The sequence below is a fragment of the Anopheles marshallii genome, chromosome X, assembly GCF_943734725.1.
Source record: "Anopheles marshallii chromosome X, idAnoMarsDA_429_01, whole genome shotgun sequence".
In the NCBI taxonomy this organism is placed as follows: Eukaryota; Metazoa; Arthropoda; class Insecta; order Diptera; family Culicidae; genus Anopheles; species Anopheles marshallii.
In genome coordinates this window covers 9,770,407-9,793,814 of record NC_071325.1, presented here as the reverse complement: position 1 = coordinate 9,793,814, position 23,408 = coordinate 9,770,407, and the positions used below count along the sequence as shown (strand labels likewise).

At 46.0% G+C, this 23,408-nt stretch overlaps 4 protein-coding genes across 4 annotated transcripts in view; 3 read left to right on the top strand and 1 right to left on the bottom strand.

Moving 5' to 3' along the window:
• The window catches only part of LOC128712852 (uncharacterized), a 40,406-nt gene extending 26,817 nt beyond the window's left edge, over positions 1-13,589 (top strand). The window contains exons 2-3 of the mRNA XM_053807724.1: positions 913-1,059; positions 11,879-13,589. Coding sequence (XP_053663699.1) covers positions 913-1,059; positions 11,879-13,589 — 1,858 coding nt within the window. The remainder of the gene's footprint in view (positions 1-912; positions 1,060-11,878) is intronic.
• Positions 13,590-14,329: 740 nt separating this feature from the next.
• LOC128707010 (brahma-associated protein of 60 kDa-like) lies at positions 14,330-17,203 on the bottom strand. Its single transcript, XM_053801957.1, has 3 exons — positions 17,099-17,203; positions 16,840-17,021; positions 14,330-15,542 (listed from the first exon to the last, which is right to left on the bottom strand). The coding sequence occupies exons 1-3, from the start codon at positions 17,201-17,203 to the stop codon at positions 14,330-14,332; spliced, it is 1,500 nt and encodes a 499-aa protein (XP_053657932.1).
• A 1,655-nt stretch (positions 17,204-18,858) lies between these two features.
• Positions 18,859-20,199, top strand: LOC128712558 (uncharacterized). The gene is made up of 2 exons (XM_053807454.1): positions 18,859-19,917; positions 20,005-20,199. Exons 1-2 carry the CDS (start codon positions 18,859-18,861, stop codon positions 20,197-20,199), a joined length of 1,254 nt encoding a protein of 417 aa, XP_053663429.1.
• A 1,794-nt stretch (positions 20,200-21,993) lies between these two features.
• Positions 21,994-22,875, top strand: LOC128719056 (mitochondrial import inner membrane translocase subunit TIM44-like). Its single transcript, XM_053812680.1, has one exon. It carries the CDS (start codon positions 21,994-21,996, stop codon positions 22,873-22,875), a length of 882 nt encoding a protein of 293 aa, XP_053668655.1.
• Positions 22,876-23,408: the final 533 nt, after the last annotated feature.

Here is a 23,408-nt window from a genome sequence, read left to right as displayed (position 1 = left end):
GGATTGCTGCGAACTCCCTATCATTGGAATCATTAACCAAAGATAGGGAGTTCGCAGCAGGGTGATTCTTCCAAGCCTCAGTGTCTCAGGTTGACTCTATTATCTGTAAGTGCAGGTTTTCATCAAGATCTTGCTGGAGATGATGAGATAATAAATTGGTTGAAAAGGAAGCAAAAAAGCAGTTTGAGATACGAGAGATGCAACTCCTTGAAGGTCTTCAAGAAATACCCTAGCGATTTAACACTTTTATAAAGCAGTCATCTCTGATGATGCCTCTACACTAGTCATTCTAGAATTATTATTAGCATTACTTAGCTCGTCTAACGTTTTACATTCGATTACCCAATCTTTGGAGCCTCAACAACACCAGCTCTAGCTGATCACCTGGTGTCTGGTCGTTTCTTGAATGTCACGAGATGTTTGGGTCATCCTTAGTATTGTAGCGTAATGAATCTTTAGAGAAGAGTCATTCATATAACTCTTAAGTGAGGAGTCGATCTCCAGAGCAGAGAGTTCTTCCAGATGAATCTCCAGAGCAATGGTGGATCAAACCCCTTGGAAGCCTGAAGCGGAGTGGTAGTCGTGCCCATCTTTGGGAACTGAAGTGCGAGAAAGGGGTGCAGTGGGGCGACAAGTAAATCTTGGCTGTTTCATGAGTCTTAGATATAGAGATACAGATTCATTCAGATTCATGAATCTGAATCAGATTAACCCATCACTGGTTCCTAATGTACCGAGAGGTATTATAGACATCCTCAACTATTAAAGTTGAATCCATTGAGTTGACCAAATTCGAAACCCGATTCAATTCTGCGAGCCTCCAGCGTGTAGCCGCTTGTTGAAAAAATAAATGTGATCTTGTTCTATAAGTGAATAATATGTAAATTTCTCCTCTCTCAATCCACACTGAAGGTCGCCGAGTACGAAGAAGAAGCAACACATCAAGCGCCCGATGAACGCGTTCATGGTGTGGGCCCAGGCCGCCCGTCGCGAGATGGCACAGCAGCAACCGAGGCTGCAGAATTCGGAAATCAGCAAGGATTTGGGAAAAATTTGGAAGTAAGTATCGAGCTTGATCGTACCGTACTTGGTAGTTGCATGTTAAATGTTAATACAGTTGGAGTGCTGTTTGTCTGTGCTGAATTGGATAACACGGATAGTATCTCGTACATCGAACAAATAGGTGATCGCACGAAGTAGTCCGAAACTTCACCTATCTTGGGTGACATTGACGCGCGGATTAGACTTGTCAGGCTCCAATGGGCTGGTTGTGTCAAGAGAACGACACAGGACAACCCAACCCTTAAAGTCCTTTTAGATCATCCACATGGACAGAGGGGGTCCTCTCCACTCCTGTTGCGACGAACGAAGGTTGGACAATATAGAACCTTTATAGTTCCAGTACTCACATACGCCTCTGAGACATGGACTTTTGTCCAAAGTTGACGAAACCCTCTTAGCCGAGAGGAAGATGCTCAGAAGGATTTTTGGTCCCGTATATGAGTGGAGGTGTCGCTACAATGACGAGCTCTATAAGCTGTACGGCATACTCACTGTCGTACAACGGATTAGACTCTCCTGGTTCCGGTGGGCTGGTCATGTCAGGATAATGACACCGGACAACCCCAGAATTAAGAGTTGAGGCGTCCACCTGAATGTTAAAGATAATGACCGTGAACTGTTCGGAGGGCTCCTGCCGCAGGGCAAAACTGCAGGCGGTTGTAGCTCCACTGTAATGTAAATTCGCGACATCGGAAAGCGAAAATCTAGAATGGAGATGAGGTGGTGTCGGCCAAGCAAACAACAACAAAAATTGTACCCCTAATATTGGAGAATGAGCTTTGAAACACTCGAACGATCAAGATAGTAAATGTGCAACAGCAACTGGATCGTTTTTGTTCCCCCGAGCAGAATTTCTGAGTTCCTGCCACTTTCCTTCCAGCACAGTTCTTCATCGGTCAAAATACCTTGTAGGTCGTTGTAGTGTTAATATTTTGGGGTTGGGGGGGGGGGTTACTTTTTTATGATTTGATTGCAAGTTTACACAACACCCAACAGGGAGAAAGGCGGTGCAAATAAAAGGGGTTCATTTGTTTGAGGGGGGGTGTAATGCCAAGCGAGGACGGTACAGAGTCAAGGGCAACTTTCAAATACCTTCCCCATTCTGGAAGGTGGGCTGGAGCAGAAGGTGGACTCTGCTGCACTGGGGGCCGACATAACCATTCGATCGCTTTTACCACCGTTGATTAATCGGGCACTCTGCCTGTAGGATCTAGTGCAAACACGTCCCCGTTGGTGGTCTGGAATAAAATGAGCTACTTTAACGGCAACGTGGACGATGATTTATGGCGTGCGAAGGTTTGCTAACTTGTAAGGCCTCCGCAGGGAGTTCTGCGTATGTTGGCAGCATGGCGGGGTGCAGTAGCATAGTTCGAAGTAATTGCCAACTCCGCACACGATTTTGTCACGCGTTGGTGCAGGTTTATTCAAAATCGAAGCCTGACGACTTGAGCGATAAGTCAATCGATTCTTCCCGATATACGCACGCGTCCGTGCATGTCCGTCCGTACGATTTCTGTTACAGCTGTTACGTGCTCGCACGTCCATCTGTTCTTGACCAGCCGCCGCTGCGTCCGTGGCGAGTAGTGCCCCGGCAACGTCCAGCAACCGTTCGACGTACGAGAACTGTCATGCCAGCGCTCGGCTATGAACTCTGCCAGCGAATTAAATACCGCAGTCCCCATCCGTACCGCTCCCGTGCCTGCGTGTCACCCAGATGGACTACAATCGGTTCGATTGTTAGGGTGACTGGCGAACGGTTGGTTTGCCTCGCACGGAAGGTGGCTGTCACCACATCACACACGCACCCCACCCAAAAAGGGCCAAGGAGGGAAGGAAAGAAAAATAACCGCACGGAGCATGCGGTTGCGCTTGTGGATGTGGGGATATACGAAAGGAGTATGCGAAAGGAGGTCGAATACAAACTCAGAACTGGGATTTCCTCCATGAGAATTTACGATAAACCTACCGCTGCCGCCACTTTCCTCGGCGAAGCGCAGCGTCGCGATCCTGCGGGCTGTACTGTAGCAATATCGGGGACCGGGGACACACCGAGCTTAGAATTCGAAAGAACGCCAACTCGACCAAATACATTGTATAGGGGGTGAACCTTAGACATCAAACATTAAACAGTATCAAGAAGCGCAACATATGCTCTTATCGTAACTCGCTTATATATTGTTGCGTTCTTGGAGAAATGGATTTCAGATATGGTAGGGCATCTGTCTTCTGTGTCTCGAAGTGTATTTAACGGTTAATATTTCTATGTTGGTCCTACTGCATTTGCGCATCGATCCCTTTGCTGGTTATTATGCTTGCTTGGGCCTTCCGAGTGCTTTGCTTAAAGCTTCCAACTGTTCCGAATGTGCATCGGAATCTAACGTCTCCCACGTTGGGGAATGTCACACCTTTTCATCCAAATGGCCATTCACCAACCAGCTGGAACCGATGATGCCCCTAAACGTGCACGAACCGCTGGAACTCGTCGAGGAATCCGAGAGCGTGGGAATTTATAAGGAGATCCTATACCTCACTGTGCTGCATTAATAATCTCGTTTATTTTTTCTCTCGTAAGGGCTACAAACATGCATAGCTAGGGGACCGTTGCCGTGATGATTTAGCGGTAAAGAGATTCCGATGGAAAATGTGCCCACTAGATAACCCTCCCCCCTTTTTTTCCGATGCATATTTGCTTAATCGATCATTGGCGAAGAAGGTTGCCAGCCAGCTATGTATCGTTGCTGGGTAAGGAGTTTTAAAAAAGGGTGTCCGCATGACGCTTACCCCTTTAGGTGATAAAAAAACGATACACACACACACACGACAAGGTAGACGCTTGTGCTCGTCGTACCGTCAATGATAAACTGGAGGGCGATCCAGGACCTTTATAGGGACACTCTAGTTTGCCCCCCGTTTTCCGTTGCGTGTCTGGTTTGTTTGCTGTACCGTTTACATCATCATCAGTTGGAGCGCAAGGGAATGGGACGACCGCAGTGATTTTAAGGGTGAAGTGTGAAAAAAAAAGCTATGAGAAGGTTAATCAGATAATAGCTGGTATTAAAATAATTTGCTCCCTTTTTCGCTACGAATTTCAATACCTTTCCTTTTTTCAATACTAGAGTGAAAAATGTTACATAGATTTCTCGATAAATCTTCGTAAATGTCTCAGCACTTAGATAAAAAACAAGGTTAGAAATAGGTTAAAAAAACGAAACCGATCACGATGTAGCCACACAAACGATGGCCAGAACTGGACTAATGGTCAAGAAGGTTCTACTGTTTTGTTTGGTGGGACTGGAAGAAAAAGCTGTTATTGTGAGCTAAACGCTAAAGTTAGTTATCTACTGTCAATAGACCAGATCAGTAATGCCTAGAATTGACAAACGTCTGTCAAACACATCAGAAGTTTAGTTAGGGAGCTTTAATGCATATAGCCCTGACGAGGCATCAAGCTTTGAACAGCTTTTTATTAAGTTGCAAAAGAGTGATAAGAATTGAATTGACTACTTTATTTTATCATCAAGAAATTTCTAGACATCTATGAGAGAGGTGTTATGGAGTTGCCTTAAAAAATGGCATCAAATTAAATAACGAACTATTTGACCAAAATCAGACGATCCTAAACTTCCAATAACTTGTTGAGTATGGAAAGGGAAGCCCAGAAGACCTAGACCTAGACTTCTTCCAAAGTGTACCATTTGTTATTGAGGAGAATTCGTAGAATTTGGCATGGTTATCGTGGTATGCCAATGGTCGCAGGATGCAATATTCATAATCAGTTGACACGTTAAATTAATAATGACAGGAATGTCAAATTATAGCGCATCCATCGCATCTAATTTGGACTTCAGAGACTTGATACGAGAAAGAGGTGTTAAACTTGTCTAGACCGGTACTCGACCGATACCTTGCGGGCCGCTCTTCTATATATAAAACAAGTTATTCTATTAGCCCAATCGTTGGTATGTTTGATCTAAACACTATCTTCAGATAACTCATCTGTCTTCATGATGTAGATGTATGTGAGGACATCATCATTATCTCGACCCTGCTCCAACTCCATATTTATTGAATAATTCTTGAAGATCATCCTAAAATTGTTAAATAATTATTTTTTAGATCGCATTAGATTTTGTATCACATATCTTTGGGCACAATTTGTTTGCTATTCTTATTAATTAGCCGTCCAAACAATCGTTCAAGGTTTCCAATGTACAAACGCACCAGCAATCTCGGAAGTGTGCCGAGAGAGAGGGAGAGAAAAATGAGACAATTAGAACATAAACATCCCGCCAGCATAGAGCAACGAAGCAAAATCTTATCTCCGTTAGCGCCTTCAGGCCTGCCTGCTTGGCAAGACGCAGGCAACGGTGTAGGTTAACGAGAAGTGCAAAGCCATGCAGATCCAACCTATCAACTCCATCGCGTGTGTCGCACTCCGGACTCCGGCACAATTGTTCTTTAAATGTGTTTTAATGCGATGAGCGTGAGTAATTGGGGCTTAAAATGAAGTACGCGCACACCGTACATGACGTTGATGTTTGCAAACTTTTTTTTTGTTTTTGCCGGTAGATGGCGCGTTTCGCGTAATAAGATTTGTCTGCCCTTAATGGTGGGTTGATTGACGTTTTCTTTCGCCCGCGAGTGCCGGTACCGGTGGCTAAACGTTCCGTTAGCACAAGCTGTAAGTAAAACGTTGCGCTAAGTGTTTCAATCCAACTGTACGTGTTAATATAAGTTTACCCCTATTAGCGTTGGCAGGGTTGATGGTAGAGCGCCAAAATAACGCTTTATTTCCGTATTAATTAACGAGCCGCTGGTAGTCGCGCGTTCGTTTGCAGCTTTCCTTCAACCACAACGCATCTCGCAGTGGGTGAGATAAGTTTGGCTAACCTGTATGCATCTCACACCCTTCTCCACCTCCCCCCCCCCTCCCCCTCAATCCCCTCTCCATCATGCAAATAAAATGCTATTGTGCATCCGGAAGTTGTTTGCTGGCTGCCCTTTTTTTCATCCCAACTTTCCCAATTAAACCGGATCTCGCGGCTGATGCGACTGCAGCACAAGTGGCTGCGACAGCAAATGCGTACGCCCACACACGGTAAAGCGCACACGGCGCGCAATACGATTTTAATGATGAGAACGTTTGGTGAAGGATGATGGCAAATGTCACCGAATTTTTGCATTCGCTGCCAGTTTGCTGCAGGGGGTTTTTCCTACCGTACCATTGTTTAGTGCGCAGGGGAACAACTTGCTGCTAATTAATTATTTCCCGTCACCATCGTTACCGTGCTTCAGGAGCCGGGACACTCGCGGCGGAGCAGGTTTGCCACACACTTTCCCTGCTGTCAGCTAGTGGAAAGTCGGTATTTAAAATACAATTTCAAAGAATCGCTTGGCGCAGCTTTTTACCATCAAAGCAGCGCAATTTTCTCGAGCGTTAAAAGTATTGTTTGTTTGTTTTTATTGGAAAACTAAACGCAACCCCATGCTGCCGGTCACGGAAAAAAAACGATATCATATCTATTGGACGATCGATATGGGGCATTAGCATAAATATCGTTACTTTCGTCTAGTTTCGCGCTCGCATCGTTCTTCGGGTGGACTTGGATATTTTGTTTCGTTTGGTGCGGATGATTTTTCACCCGAAAAGTTTAGCCAGCCCGGAAAACGGTGAGCACGGCCGAACAACAACAATCGCCCGAGAGGGTTGGGGTTGGGTGGCATCCCGACAAAAGATCAGCGTGGATTAATTAATAAGCTACGATTATATGGACCACGGGGACGGCATCCAGCAGCAAAACAAAACAAAAACGGGGTGAAGCGTTGGAATTCGTTGGCACAAGATGGTGGACGAATCGTGGAAAATGCTGCCAACGACTGCGTCTTGCCGGTGGGAGCTTTCGTTCCGAACGCAACGGCCCCGGAAACGGAAGGCACTGGGTTGGGCTGAATGAAAAGCGAGAGCGAAAGGGAACCGTTCGTCAGGAGCGCGCCAAGGATTAGGGTTGTTCTGCCAGACTGTACCGCCCCTCGACTGGTGGGGGGGATTTTTCCATATTTCATTGAAGCAAAAGGGGGGAAAAAACAAACAGAACGTCCATAAATATGCAAACGTTAATATTTTAAAGCTCCTTGTGCTTGGATGTGCTAAAACAGTTGATGAGTTTTCGAAGAAATTGCTTACCGGTTACTGCCGACAGTCCTGCTCGCTGTTCCGTGGCATCAAAAGGTGAGTCAAAATTAATTTATTAGACATCGTTGCGAAACAAAAAAAAACAACCCCACAATAGGGAGGGATGTTGAGAGAGAACATTATAAATTTATAATAACTCTTAAAACATTATTAATAAGCGAAAGATCAAACCAATACCGAAACCGGCAGAGGTTAATACACAGCAAGAATAGATCGAAATGTTTTCTTTTTTGTTACCTTCCCTTTATTGGTACGTTTCATAATTCTTTTGCAAAAGTTTCGACGGATCAAAAGCCATATTTTGCATCCACTCTATGCCTTTGGCTTTTTCTCTGCTGTACGTACTTATCCTAGGGTGATTGTAACAGAATGCGGCTTGGATCGTTGGAAAAGTTAAACAAAAGAACCCAAATGCCTCCAAATGGCTGGAAGAGAAGAGAGAGAGAGCAAACACACACACACACATTTAATGAGCGATGTGAAAAGTGGTGCAAAAGTTTCGTACCGAATTTTCCACCCGTTAGCAAACCGCGAATTCGATGAGGCATATGCGCGCTGGGCGGCCGTCGATCCATCCTACAACCGCGCCACCCAACATCCGGAAGCTGATTAGCCGGGGGCGGGGGCGGGGGCTAAGCAGAAGGGCGAGACGCATGGTTGTTGGTGGCGTTACTCCCCCCACCTACAGTTGGCAGTGACGGGATTATCATGTTCTTCGGCATTGCCTTTCATCCCTTGCAGTGCTTGCTGTGTTTGCAGGGCACCAGCCCGGCCGGTGGCAGCTAAGATTTCGCATCGTGACGTCTGAGTTTGAGTTGCATGAAAAATTTTTGCGCGCGTTTATGTGTTTGTTTCCCGCATTTGCCGTCAAACTTTGGGGCTGTGTAGCGAAGGAAAAAGTTTCATCCGTCGTCGGGAATTCTACTTAACCGAGTGCTTCGTCAATAGCTAAAGACGGGCTAGTGGGAAAGCATCCCCAACTTCACAGAAAATTATGGTAACATTTCATAACATTCTACCCCAAATATCACTTTGGTAAATAGCATTCTTATTCCTACTACAACACACGATTTAACGAAGTTTACAAGTGATATGAAAAAACCCCTTACTTAATTCCTCCAGAAATCCTCAAGAAGAAATACAGATAGATGCAAGACCTATACAAACCATTTGTCAGAATTACCGATGACCTGTAGGTGGAACTTTTGCTTCTTCTACTTCTACAGCCCCAAGAATCCCTAGGAATGAACCTCAGCTTTAAAAGGATATACTATTTTTAATCCTCCTTCCCGATTAGCCTGGCTTTTCTGGCGTACGCATCAACGCTGTCACTCTCAGGTCTCCTCTGTTCATGTGGACGACTTAAAAGTACTTTACAAGGGGGCGGCCCGGTGGCATGATGGTAGCGGCGCCGGTTTTCACACGAACGGACCGGACCAAAATCCCATCCGGGCCAATCCCCCGTAGCAAGGACTGACTATCGGGCTACGTGGTAAAATAAGTCGATACGGCCAGGCCGTTCTAACGAAAAAAAAAAAAAAAAAAAAAAAAAAAAAAAAAAAAGTACTTTACACATTTGGGTTGTCCTGTGTCATTCCCATTACATGACCAGACGAGCCTAATTCGCTGTACGATATTAAGTTCATCGTACAGCTCGTAGAGTTCTTTATTGTAGCGACTCTTCCATAACCATTCCACACATTCGGGTCCAAAAACCCCTTCTGAGCATCTTCCTGATCTTTCTGAGCTGGATTGACTTATAGAACGCTGAGATGCGTAGTACTCCTTGCAGGGGGCCTATGTGCTGAACACCCTTGTCGTCGATCCTTTGCTGCTTCTGCTGCCACTTCGACGTCCTCTTGTGCCTTTTGGCTCTGTTGCTTCACCTTAAAAAAAAAAGAATAATGGACAGAAAATAGACATTAAAAGTTCTTTGGATACTGCATCGGGAAACAGCATTTACAATGTTTCTGTGAGGTTTACGCCGTCGTTGTCGTCATCTTCGCTATGAGCTTACCTTGTTCCACAACTGTTGCAGTGTCTTGAGGATTGTCCTGGTGGTCGTACGTACTGCGTTCCAGGTGTCCTTGTCGGTGCACATCTCTGCCACAAGGTGCTCCACAGTGAGCCGAGTTCGACTTCGCTGTTGCATTCCTTGCTGTATCAGAGCAAATCGGGGTCATGAGAACGGTACGTGGCTCACATCCCCCACGGCACTGGTGCAGACTGGGCAGTACGGTAACTCACCCAAGATGGCTTTCTCCCAAGATGATCTTGACGCAGACCCTTGGTGGTAGCAAAGGACCCTGAGAGTTTTCAATCCAACATCACAAGTAATGTAACGTTAGCCATTGTCACTCGTAATAATCTGTTAAGTTAAGGCCGGGACTCCCAAGTTTCATCTTGAAGTCAATGAAAAGATAGCAAGAGTGGAGTCTTCCATCAGCTTCAAAATGATCTGCTGCATGGTGAAGATCCGATCGGTGGCTGAATTTCGATTTCGGAACCCTCTCTGGAAGTTACCAACTATATCTTCTAGGGACAGCACTATTCGATCTTGTAGTATAGAGGGGTATCTCTAGTAGGCGGTACTCAACTCAACAGAATTCCTGTAATTGCTGCACTCCACCTTATCTCTCGTGTTGCATATGGGGTAGATGATGTCAAGGTTCCAAGATTCCTTCTAGTTTACCTAGCTGAACTCTCTCCCAATTCTTGAACATGTACCTAATATTACCTAAATAATACGCATCACCTCTTTTGCGTGCCTAATCTCAAACACTCCAAACATCACAGCAATATGCGTTCCAAACGGGAGTACACATATCTGGTTCGGTCACGATATGTGAAAAAAAACTGAACGTCAACAAAAATAAAGTCACCGAGCCAACGCTATAACATAACAACTAACCTTTCCCGAGAGCAAAGAGCTCAAGTAACGAATATATAGTAACGAAAACAGGGTAGAGAAAGGGGCGCATAAAACATGTGACATGCAAACTTATCAATTATTTGTCCCGCACGTGTGTCAACAACAAAAAAAGGGGGGAAATGTATTTCTTTTTCTTATATTTCCTCTCGCTATCGGTTCGAAAGTTTAGACGACACCAATCACGATAACGAAACCGGAATGGAGCATATGCAGTACTTAACCCTTGAATGGATCGGCGCAACGTAATCTATTATCACATCGGAAGCTCCCCTTTATATACGCCGAGGTCTTGCAGGGGACAATATCTTGGAGGGGGTTTTAAGGGGTTTCTAGTGGTGAAGTTGGACCCATTGCCGGATTATTTTCCAGTTGAAGTGAAACCCTGAGAGATAGATGTGGAATCTTCTAGTGAATCATTCAGAAGAATGAAAGATTTGAATCTTTCTAGGGAGTGAGTTAATTATAATCTCGAAGAAGAGTATTTATAACTCTGCGATTTAACTCATTCGCAAAGAATTAAATCATTCGAAATAATCAAGATTTAATTCTTCACGATGAAATTCAACTCACGATTTAAGTCGTAAATTAACTCTTGTGGGAGTCAACTCACGATTTAACTCAGCACGGCGACCTTTAATTTACGATTTAAATCGCGAGTTAACTCACGATTTAAACCATGAGATGAAGGCCGCTTTGCTTCCCCCCCGTTGCTTATATGAAATTATTAAATCCTTGAAGAGTGAGTATAAGAATTCTTCATTCTAACTCTTCAAGTCTGATTCAAATCCTTAAAAAGAACTAAATTTCCCATCTCTAGAATCTTTCTGCTAGACATTGATGTTTATGTCGGAAATCGTCACTCAGTTTGAGGGAGATTACCAGAATTTCAGCTTGCAAAACGTCGCATAGGGAAGAACGATTCTAGACCTCACCTCTGTATATTCTATTCACCTCTATATATATTAAACTCGAAAGCCTTCAAATGTGAATTACTCCACTGAGCATAATTTTAGAATTACGACATGCTTCCACTAGACGCCATCTTTTACTAATCGCTCTGGAAGACCTTCCCAACGGCAATGTACATGCTTAATGAAACCATGGTAATTCCACGTCCTACAGCAACATCACTTTCAATGCAATATGAAAACATAAAATAAGTGTCTTTCATCCACCCTTGTCGAGGGTTGTTTGTAGAGGTGGTGGTGTTATTATTCCTGCAAAGCGTTCTGCAGTTGGTGTCGACCAAAAAGGCTTTCCACGGTTTCGGAGCGCGTATAAGCCGGTGTAGGGAAATGATTGCTTAGTACCTGTGTGTACCGGGCCAAAACAACACTGACAGTAGCGACACTACTTACGGAAAAGCTGCACAAACAGAGCTCAGCACAATCGAGTGCCTCTTTACGCTCAAGACTCCAAAAAAAAAACTCCCAACCGTTGCGGTCTAGCGGGCGTTCTGGGCGTTTGCCGGTAGGAAGTGGAAGGAAGTCAACATCGACGGCACCAAGGACAAGACAAAACGGGGACCGGCAACATTTTCACCCGGCGGATTATATCCTCCCGCAATAACGCCTCCTCCCCCCCGAAGGTGCTACTGCACCTGTGTCACTTTCGTCAATACAATCGATTCATATCAGCACCCTGCGCTATCGAGACTAAATAGCTTCACCCTCTGTTCGTATCGTTCCCAGAAGTCTAACGGATGAGGATAAGCAGCCGTTCGTCGAGCAGGCGGAAAAGCTTCGGTTGGCCCATAAAAGCCAACATCCGTACTACAAGTATCAGCCGCGGCGCAAGAAGTCGAAGCGTTGCGTTGGCGCCGGTGCCAAGTCGGGCAAGTGCTGCGAGGATCACTACGCGGAGCTGCACGAGCTGGCGAGTCCACCGTCCATGGACGAGGTGGCGTCGTCCGGTGAATCTGGCAGCCCGTACCCACAGCCCATTGGTCACCGTCCGTCGACGAGTGGGCTGTCCCGCACGCACAAGCAATCGGCGGCCAAGGTAGCGTCCCGAGGTCGTTCGAATGTCCGCATCGCGGCGGCGAGTGAGGCGAATGTGATGGCGAGTGCCCCGTCCACCACCGCCAACTACGAGATGGAGCTTGCGCATGAGGGTGTGACAGACTACGGAGCTAGTGGTGCGGCTGCGCCGTATGAGGCACCCCTCTCAGTGGAGCTGTATTCGACCGGTGTCGATGGAGGAGAACCCACCGGGAATACACACACTCCCACCGATTGTCATTTCCTCGATGAGGGCCAACCGCAGAGCATGGAGGTCGTTGATGCGCCGACGATCACCACCGTCACAGAGCCGCCCGGCTCGACGCAACTCCACGGCCAAACGGGGGACTTTGGCAACGGGACCCGCGACTGGACGCCGGCCATCGGCATAACGAACGGCGTCGGGCTTGAGACGCGTGCCGCAGCCGCGATGGAGAGTGCGACGGCTTCGTACGAGCTGCTCGGCAACCGGAACGTATCGTCCGGCTGTATGCCGCACTCGAGCTCCCACGTCCTGGCAGGCTATACCTACTCCAACTATGCCGCCTCCTACATGCCAAACACGACGGAGTATCACGGTGCGCAGACACATTTCCATCCAGCCGGCGGTGGTGGTTTCGGTGAGGCAGGACTTGCCTGCTACAGCCAACAGTCGGCCACGCACCGGTTCACAGCGCAACAGCAATCTCGAAACATCAACGAAGGGTCATTTCCGCAGTACGGCCAAACGCTGCACCAGCAGCAACATCCGACATCGCCGTCAATCGAGCACGGCACCGCCGGAAAACAGCGGACCGGTGAGACACCAGACCTGGAAGAGGTAAAATATATCCTGCCAGGTCGCATACCCTCAGTCACACTACACCATGCTACTCCACAGCATGCCGCGGAGGTCATCAACCATGCGGACCGAGCGCGCGACACCGTGCCGTTGCTGATGCCAACGCACGACTACGCCGGCACGGACGTTCACGGGTACCACGGTGCCCGCCACGGTGCGGAGGAACGTCCCCCGACCGGGGGCATCGCGATGTTGCGCGCTGCGGACGGTCAAATGCACGGCACCGTTCAGCAGCAGCGGCACACCACACTGCAGACGAACAACAGGATGCACAGCACATCGAACGGGGCGCTGTTTAGCTATGGCGTGGGCGAGACAGGTGGCGGCCAGCAGTACATGCCGTCAGCAATGGCCCATCTGCCGTACGGTGGGCAGCCCAGGATGGATACGCCGCCTGCTAACGTACAGCAGCATCACGTACCGGAGCAGGTGTCACAGCAACACCAAACCTTCAGCAACCAGCAACAGGACACCTACCAGTACGGTAGCTCCCCACCGACCACCACCATCGCCCAGGGCGGACGCATCTCGACGGGTAGTGGTGATGGACAGTTCTACTGATCTGCTTCACAATCCGGTTTGATTTATTAGAAGCAAACAAGCTCTTTCTACAGTTCGTTTCCATGCACATCCTAACTACTTTGTGAAAAATTTAATCAAACATGCAACTTAAAAATCCAAAATTATATCATCAATCATATGAAGCCATTGCATGTAAAGCCATTGCATTCGGCAAGTTTTGTTTTTTTCATTTTTTTCTTTTTTCTTCACATAATTTTCTATATAATTTTTTTCCTCCTGTATAAAAAAAGACGTAAATAACTTTGATTAACTAATGCTACGAAATAACGCATTGAACTTCCGGCGTGAATTACAAACCGCACTAGCGAGCCGTCCGAACGGCAAATTACAATGAGTGTTGGGTCACTGAAAACAAATTCACGGTAAATTCGCACGCCGACCGCAGGACCAACAACAACTGGACAAAACCGGAAAATACATAGTGTATGAAAATAGTTTATCAAACATGAAATATAATTATCCGCCAAGCAAGTGGAAAACCCAGAAAAATAGTCATCGTATACATGGTATATTTATTTCTGGTTTCTATCACGCCACTACACAAAAACAAAATCTAACACGTATACTTGTTCTCTTAAGATTTGATTCTAATTGCCGGCACACGTTGTGAGATTTGTACGCTTGGGTTTTGGTTCTGTAGTTCACCGTAAACTTTTCATTTTGTTTGTAAATCAGATTTGTTATCAGGTTGGTTGGAAGGCAGCGGCGTCGTCTATCTGTTAGGTATGACGGATGCCGAGTGCTTGCTCCAGCTCAGTCCGCCTGTCATTCACCTTGGCGAAGAAGTAGCGCGATACGGCTTCCTCTGCCCAGGGCTGGTAATAGAACTCAGCACGCCGTTCCTCCTCCGGGTTGCCGACGACGTCCGTCATCAGCTTGAGGTCGCGCTTCTGTGACACGATCCACCGGTGTATGAACGTGTGCGGTTCTTTGGCGAAGGAGAGGAAAAACTCTCGGTTCGTTTTAAGCTGCTGGATCGTCTCGACCGTGTCGTGGATTTTGCCGTCGAGCGCTTGTATCTCCTGCTGGCTAGCGGTGCTCATCAGAAAGTTGTTCATTTGATGTTTCAGCGTATCGTCCACCTCGACATCGATGTCGTAGCAGGCCGTCTGTTTCCCGTCCTGCCCGTCGCCACCCTCCACCATGATCACATGATTGATTACGATCGGATCCGGCGGATGCAGCAGCGGGTTAAGCCGCTGCGGTATCTCGGCAAACTTCATATGCTGACAGCCAAAGATCTGCTCCAAATACTTATCGCACGTGATGTACTCACGCTCGTGCGCATCCTGCAACCGATGGGTTTTGATGTACTGCCATAGGGCGGAAATGATTACCGGTCGGGTTTGCGTATGAACGCCCAGCAAGCGTGCGAGCCGTGGATCGAGCTTAAACTGCAACGGTTGATAATCGAGCAGCAGCAGTATGGTGCAGCGCACGTTCCGGGCACCCGTTCGCTTCACCTGAAACCCATCCGTTTCCTGTGTCGTATGGGTTCGGTGCCACTCGACAAGATAGTTGTCCGGCCCGTACAACTCCTTATCAAGCTCTATTACGAGCGACTTGAAGAAGCTGCTAAACTTTCTCTTCATCTTTACCCCGTCCGGCTTACCGGTGTCTTCCAGCAACCGGCCCTCGACGCGCAATTCCCACGACGATTCCACGCGCGGCAGTGACGGGTTCAACGTCTCACTGTCATGCGGCGCCGGATAGAACGTGTTGGAGATGAAGATCCGTAACTTGCGCTTCTGCTTCATCGGACGCTTGAGTGTTTCCTGAATGTCGAGCCGTTTGCGTGTTATAGTTGCGTCCAGCTTACGCTCAAAGGCGAGCAGATCCATGTAGGCCTGCGATTCAGGCACCAATTCGCGCACCTTCTGCGGAAGTATCTTATCGGCGAGTTTTTTCCTTTTCTTTGCTTGCTGATCGTTTCTGCAGAGGGAGAGAAAAAAGCAAAAGCATTCATAGCATCATTAATCTGCTATTAGACTTAACATTGGATTCCAAATATACGAACATGATAATATAGATACGAACAAGCAACAAAACTAATAATTATAAGAAAAGGGGTTACGAGAGTGATTGAAGGAAATATTAGAAAATGTGAAAATGAATGAAAAATATAAACAAAGAAAATCGGGGTTATTGGGTTTATGCTCGACTCTAGTCTATCCTTCAAGAATCTTTACCGCTAAAGTTAATCATCTGGTAGGTTTGGTTTTCAACCTAGCTCGCGAGCTCCTAGACCCCTACTCCCCTAATATCACAGGCCAAAGGCCTACTACAGTCCACTTCTGCTCGGACACTACACTCCATCCAACGCATGTTTTCCCACTTCGCCGGACTTGACACCAGGTGCGATACGTGTTTGCTATGTTGGAGTTCCAGAGTTATTATTGTACATTCCTTTTGGTACGTAATTGTTATTCCTGTTATTTCCTTAATACCTGTTCCAAAAAATGTTCAATGACTTGTTTCTCTTATTTTCGCGAAACAAATATTCACGACTGTATTATGACGAATGTTCGGTTAGAATGCGTCGACTTTAGTCGAAATCTTGCGATCGTACTTAATCTCTTGTCTTGATATAGACGCGCCTCTTGTGTGTTAAGTTCAATGATCTACCTTGACTTATATATCCCATTTGTTATTCCCATCATTGAGGCCAATGCTTGTCATTTGGAATCCAAAAAGCGAATACAGGTTCAAACATCGATAGCATGGGTTTGCTATTTGTCGCATTGTGCCCATTCCCTTTCATATTCTACCCGTTGCCAGTTGTGGGGTTTGGATCTATTGATGATGAATTGAGAGATAGATTGATATTGACAAATGAAAAATCTATTCTAGGGTTTTCATCATTCTAGATTCCCAGGCCTATTTAGCGGCAAATCTCCTTCTTGGTGAAGCTCATTTCACCTACCTGGTCTACTTTCCCTGATTGGTTTTTATGTACGCTCTACGACGCGCTCTGTATGGTCAAAACAATCCGTTGCCTTGTTGGTTGAGGAGCTTGAATGTATATTTTCTACCTCCTAATGAAAATCTTTAATTATTTTTCTCCTACCTTGTGTTTGCCCGTGTTTGTTCAAATGGGCTCTTAGGTAAATTCGATGTTTATAGTTTCCCTTTAAGCTAGATTAGTCTTAAGCTATTACCCATAATGTAAAACTCTTGCTGTATGCAACAAAGTTAAATAAAATAAAATAAAGACCGTGACAACACTTACACCTTTGCATGGGACGCATTACGATCTACGCTACCGCGTTTGCCACCACCACCGCCACCTCCACCGCTGGGTCCACCGGAACCTCTGCTGCTAGTTGCCTGAAATCCGGCGTACATCGGACGTTGGTGTGGCAGTTGCGTTGGTCCTCCACCTGTTTGCGGTTGGGCAGAATAGTTCCGCGGCTACAACACAAAGGTAAAATCAAAATTATACTATTGGGCAGGATAAAGGTTTTAGCTGACGTGACGGTTTCACTTACCCCGAAACTGTTTCCTGGCCCATACGGACGCATAAACGGTGGATTGTTAACGGGTGTACCGTAACGCTGCGGCATCCCACCAGCGCCCGGAAATCGCTGGGCCATCGTCTCTCCAAGTTTGCGATTGCTTTCCGATGCAACGTAAATTAACCCGATTGAGTATGGTTGATTGAGACAGCAAGGGTGTTTTGAGTTTGATAATAGTTGATCGTTTCTAGCAAAAGCTTTGTAACAGTAACCGTTGGCACGTTCCACGCATACGCCGGAAAAGGCATTGAAAGCAATTATAACCTTACAAATCAACACAAAACATTTATTTGTACACAAATCATAGCAAGCTGTGAACCACCGCTACGGATCGCTACGGGCGAAAAGATTCATTTTCGCAGAAAAAGTCGAGACGAAAATGTTAGAAACATCAAACGGCAACCCAAGATTGTCACAACATGCGAAAACCCACTCGAATGACACAATCGACACAGATGGAAAGTAATTAAATTACTTATATTCTTACACGTTTTAATGAAAGCGAACTCCATCGATACATTTAACAAACACAAACTCTTTAATATTCACACTCAAAATTACATTTTTCATAAAAAAATTATAACAAAAAATACGATTTTTGTTTCAACCTTGGTATGTTTCTGACAACCGATAGGCACACTGTTTCGCCGCATTATAATGTCAAGCGAAATATCGCTCACCATCTCGCGTCACAGCAAGAAAACTTGATCTATGTGTTTCCCTTGCAATCAGCCATCACTTTTGGTGGTGAAGCCGTGCGATTAGGACGTGAATTTGGTCTGGTCTTCGATGGTTTAATCTCCAACGATTGGTGATACCAATTGTTCATTGGTTTACCAATTCTATCGTATCTGCGGCACACGCAAGGTAAGTAGGCAAGCAAATTGGGAAAAAGGGACTGTACCCTATTACTCTGTGGAAAATTATCTTGTTAATTATTAGAGCGCCTGCAGTGTTTTCTTGATTGATCAAATATTGTTGTTCCGTTTCGGGTAACTTAATATGAATATCGGTAGCATCCGGGCATAGTTTTCTCAATAAGTGAAGCGGTTTTATCGGTAAAATAACATAAATTTGCTAGAGAGGTTGAAAATGGCGGAATTTATCTTCCTACATTTAGTGTGGTTATGTTCGATAGTACCGATCATGAAATTTCTCGGTAGAGCGTCTTTGGGCGCGTATGTGTTTTTTCTCAAATGCAGCGCCTACCTAGGAAGCCGTTTGACACAACTGTCAAATTCATTCCTAGCTACGTATCGTTTTCCAGGTAATTCTTTTGTTTGCGGCTTCATTCTTTCCGCCAATATTGCTTTAACACGCACCGCCTTTTTCATTGAGAAGCGTTAGCAAGAAAAAAAACGGTGCCGGTATCGACGTTTGCCGCCCTTTGCATTAAAGGTTTGCATTTACTTTGCTTATTCGCCGATGCTGGTGAAACATTTTCAATCTAATGATATTTCTGGTAAAATCATCGGGAGGTATACTGTTCTTGTCACGAAAAATGAAAATGAAGGGATATGCGTGTAGACATCGTCGTGACGCTTTTGTTAAAGTTAACCACATCGCTTATGACGCTAACTCATGGTTTACCACATTGCTAACTAAGAAGCTTTTTTCATTTCAGAATCACAGACTAGGAAGAAAGTATATTATCAGGAACTAATTCGCAGTATCCTATTTCGTTTCTCTCTTCTAGGTTGTTTTTCTAGCTCAATTACCGTACGACACACAATATGGATGACGAAATGGACTTGAGTCTGGATGATATTATCCGGAAGCGTAAAACCAAACGTCCACGGTATACCGACGGTCCAGCACAGCGCGGCACGAATGCGAACGGGCTACGAGGAGGATACCGCGTGGATAATGGGGCAAATCGTCGCCATCAGCGACCGGTTGAGGATGCGCGTATGAAAATTATCAAAAACAAGCGCGCCAAAATGCGCGATGCCCGTGACCAGTTGAACGAGATTAATCGTGGCCGTAACTCACGCTACCGTTGGTATAAGAATCCTCGTCAGCCGGACGTTTCATCAGGCGTAACGCCCGCAATATCCACCAACGGTCGGAACAATGCCATTCCGGATCATTTGAAGCGAATGCGGTTAGATCGAAGCTACGCGGATCCGGAATACGTACCGACAATGCCCACCCCATCGGGACCATTGCCTCGTTACTTCCCCACCCGCGGAATCTCGTTCGGCAACGGCACTCCGGATGAGGGGGAATTCGAAAGAATGAACGTGCAGCGGCTGACGGTCAATCAACCGATGGGTTCACTGGCAAACGCCACCCGCACACTGCACAACGATGCATATACACTGCCGAGTTCGATGCCGCCGTTCCCACATTTCCGCACGGTACGGGCAACCAGCACGCCGATGAACTCGAACAACGGTACCCAATTGGCGAAATTTACGCCACCCTCCGTCAGCTCGGTTGCGGATCCATTCGATCAGTATGAGGTGAATCACCGTCCGAATTTGAACGTTCCGCCACCACCACTACCGGCTGGCAACAGACCACCATTGCGAGGCATCCTGCGCACAAAACCAAGTACACCGCCAGCGCCGACGATTTCCATTGCACCGGTAACGGGTGTTCCGCAGAATCTGTCACCCAGTATGCGCGCCCGTCTTGAGCGTGCCCCCAACCCGAACAAGTCCATGGGCATATTTGCGCACAATTTCGGCGGTGAGCCACCGCTTCCGAGCCCGCCAACAACATCCGTCACCGGGTATCGTATCGTAGTGAGCAATCTGCACCCGAGCGTCTCGCAGATCGACATAAAGGTGAGTTACAACGATTATCCATGCACTACCATCACGATTGAAAACAAAATATATATTTACTCTACTCGCTCTCTTCTCACCACGCAGGAGTTATTTGAGGACATTGGCGATCTGCTCGAGTCACGGTTGGTGCGCCCGGGCGTTGCCGAGGTAATTTATCGCAATCTGAAAGATGCCGAAAAGGCGGTCGATGCTTACCACAACCGCCAGCTCGACGGGCAGCCGATGAACTGTCTGCTGGTAAATCCTCGCGCAGCTACTAATTTAAAATACGGTCGGTAAACTTAACGGCGAGTCAGTCAGCTTATTTGCATTATTACATGCAAACATTTACAGCAAGGTACGTTACGATTAAGGATAGCAAGATATAAGGTATGGTATAGGAAAGCAAACGAGAGAGAAAGAGACATGGACAGACACTGCTATGTTAATAAGGAATGTGTAGAATAACAGTAGGGAAGGGAAAGGATCGTTTTAGTTGATTGAAACACGAGAGATGAAGCGACTAACAAATAGTATGCATAATCAGTAAACGGGAACCAGCGAGATAGAATCTTTTCTATGTTTGTGTAGAAAAAAGAGGAGTTTATCGACCCATACACCCGGGTACCACGGCAACGATGGGTAAAACGAGCAAATGTTAGAATGACCCGATGCAGGATGCGTATAGTATAGCAACATCGTAAAAATTCTCCCCTGGATATACGCATAAACATAAGACTGCATAGCATAAACCAAACATAGCATGCTACAGGAAGTAGAAGACAGAGCGGCAAGATTAGATCAGAGCCAGAAAGAACCATCGGATAACGATTACAATACAGTACTGGCCGCACGAACATAATTTGCGTAGGAACATGCTAAAGCCTATTGCCAACGAGGTTGAGTGGTGGTGACATTATAAGAGGAGCAGATCAGATCTGAACATCAAGTAATCGTCGCTATTCACCATTCTATTCTCTGTAGCTATGGTAACTAACCATCATAGTTAGTATGTGAGGTAGGAACTTCTTTTACATAATTTCAATGATTCAAGCATTTATTTCACTGACTCATTATCCAATTTTTAATTTGTTAGTTTGATTTCGTTTGTTTTTCAATGTACCGCCGCAGGTACGTGGGAGTCAAACAATCGGCACAGAAGAAGGAAAAAAAACAAACACTTGTATATCAATCAACAAAATTGGTCATGTGAATAAAGATAATAAATTTAAAAACACGATAAACGGGAGATTGCAGTTATTCGCGTTGGTGGCATAAACTGCATTAAATTCGCGTTCGTGGTGCTCGGTTAAAAATTCCAACGAAAAGTTTGTTTTGGGGGGAATCGATAAACGTAGCGTGGTGAAAAACCACGGACCGACTGAATTGCATACATTTAGGCTCAACATTAGACTAGATGTTTCAAAGCATGACACATAGGTGGCGCCATTATCATTCCATGGTTAGATGCTCTACAGACAGATGATGCTAGCAGTTGTTTTCAAATTTCAACAAGCAGCGGATGTCTCCTCTGTGCCTGCCAGCCTGATATCACATTTGGCACCAGTTGAGCAAAGAAATGCCGACAGGAAATGACGATCTTGTTTGATATGCGCGGGAAAAAGGTGAAAGGTGAACGCATAAGTGAGCGGATCATGTATGATCCTACCTGTCCTATTCGCAGTCCACTCTATAGATCTCAAGATCTATAATGTGTAATGGTGGACAACAATGCAATCGGGCAAAATTTAAACCCATTTCCAATAATCAATAATCAAGAACAAAAATCGATTGTTCACACACCGAATCGATCCACAGAATAATTAATTAATTTAAACAAAGGGATTGTCAGCAGATTTTGGTGTGTTGCTGAACGCACACTAGGTACGTCAGCAAATGGAATCCTTTCATATTCTAAATATTGGTTTTCAACCCCTACCCTTAACCTACATCCCCCTTGTCCATATGTCAAAACAATGAATGTCAAAAAATCACAAACATTCGGCACGTGTAGATCGGCAACGCGTTTAGGAAGACACGTGCGGATAATTGCTACATTGCAAGACTTACACGATAAGCATTAGTGTTCCAGATATGGCGCATAACAATCAGGTGGAGATGAAGGAGGAAAAAAAGTCGTTCGAGAACAACATTTCTCCATTTAATTTCCTACGAAACCCCTTTAAGTTCGTATCGCCTATCGCTGGTGAATCTGACAGTGATAAAAACGAAAATTTGCTGAAGCGGGATATGAACTGGATACTTCCGATTGCGCAGATCGCTCCCACCGAGGAAGACAGGATGCCTTCTTCTTTCGTGCATTTTTCGGGCATTGTGATCGGGAATGGCATGCACACCGACAGTGAGGTGCTGAACAACCATTACAACGATGTACGTCTGCTTCAAAAGCACCTCATAAAACACTCGGTAACACCCCACCCGAATTCCATGCTGCTGACGCCCAAAGTGCTTGACATGATGCCAACACAGTTCGCACCGGACGGTTCGTTGGATGCGATGGTAGCGATCCGGAAGATGGAACCCAACTTTAACATAATCCACTTCCTGCGCTACTGCGCGAACGCGTTCATCCCGGAGCTGCTCGGGGCAAGCGTGCGGGGGGATCTCGGCATGATTCGGGACAGGTGCTATCAGCGCGCATACGACGCTATCGCACCACCGATCGCCCACGCGCTGGTTGCCGGCTATCGTTTCGATTCCACCATACTAGGCATCGAACGTGTGCGCCTTGCAATGGGCAGGGTGATGCAACAGGGCCCCGTACTGGTCATCACCTTCCAAGCGCAGCAGATCATGTGCATGCGGGACGGGACGGGTACGGTGGTTGCGGGTGATCCACAGCAGGTGCTGCGTTGCCACCATGTGTGGGCGCTGTGCCGCGACCCGAGCGAGGTGGCACCGGAAAGCGCCTGGCGCTTGTTGGAGTTGGTGACCGACCGTTGGATTGACTATTGATCTTGGTTTGTTATTTTCATTCCAACCGTTCGCGCGGTGAGTGTTTTATTAACCCCTCTTTATGGTTTACCTTTCGTAGATATGTGAACATCTTGCCATTGCCATTGATACACCCTGAGTCCCTGCGAAACAAACAATGCCAGGGACAGAAAAAAAAAAAAAAAAAAAAAAAAAAAAAAAAAAAAAAAAAAAAAAACAAACAAACCAAACCTAATTCCAAAACAAAAAGGTACAAGCATTAAAGGCACATTACTACCGGGCCGGAGTAATGCAATTCCTGTAGGGTTAAAATGACACCGGAGCAACATTCGACAACACAGCACCAGGGGTCAGAAACTTCTTGTGCAATTATACGTTATCATATAGAGAAATATATTTATCACAATATACGACTACATTTATCATATCCCTACATTGCTTATCACATTCATCGCCATTCGCACGGGTCTTGCAAATAACCGTTAGGCGATAACGGTCGTTTTGAAACTGTCTGTAAGTGCCCTCTGTGTTTGAATTTCGGTAGGATTTATTGC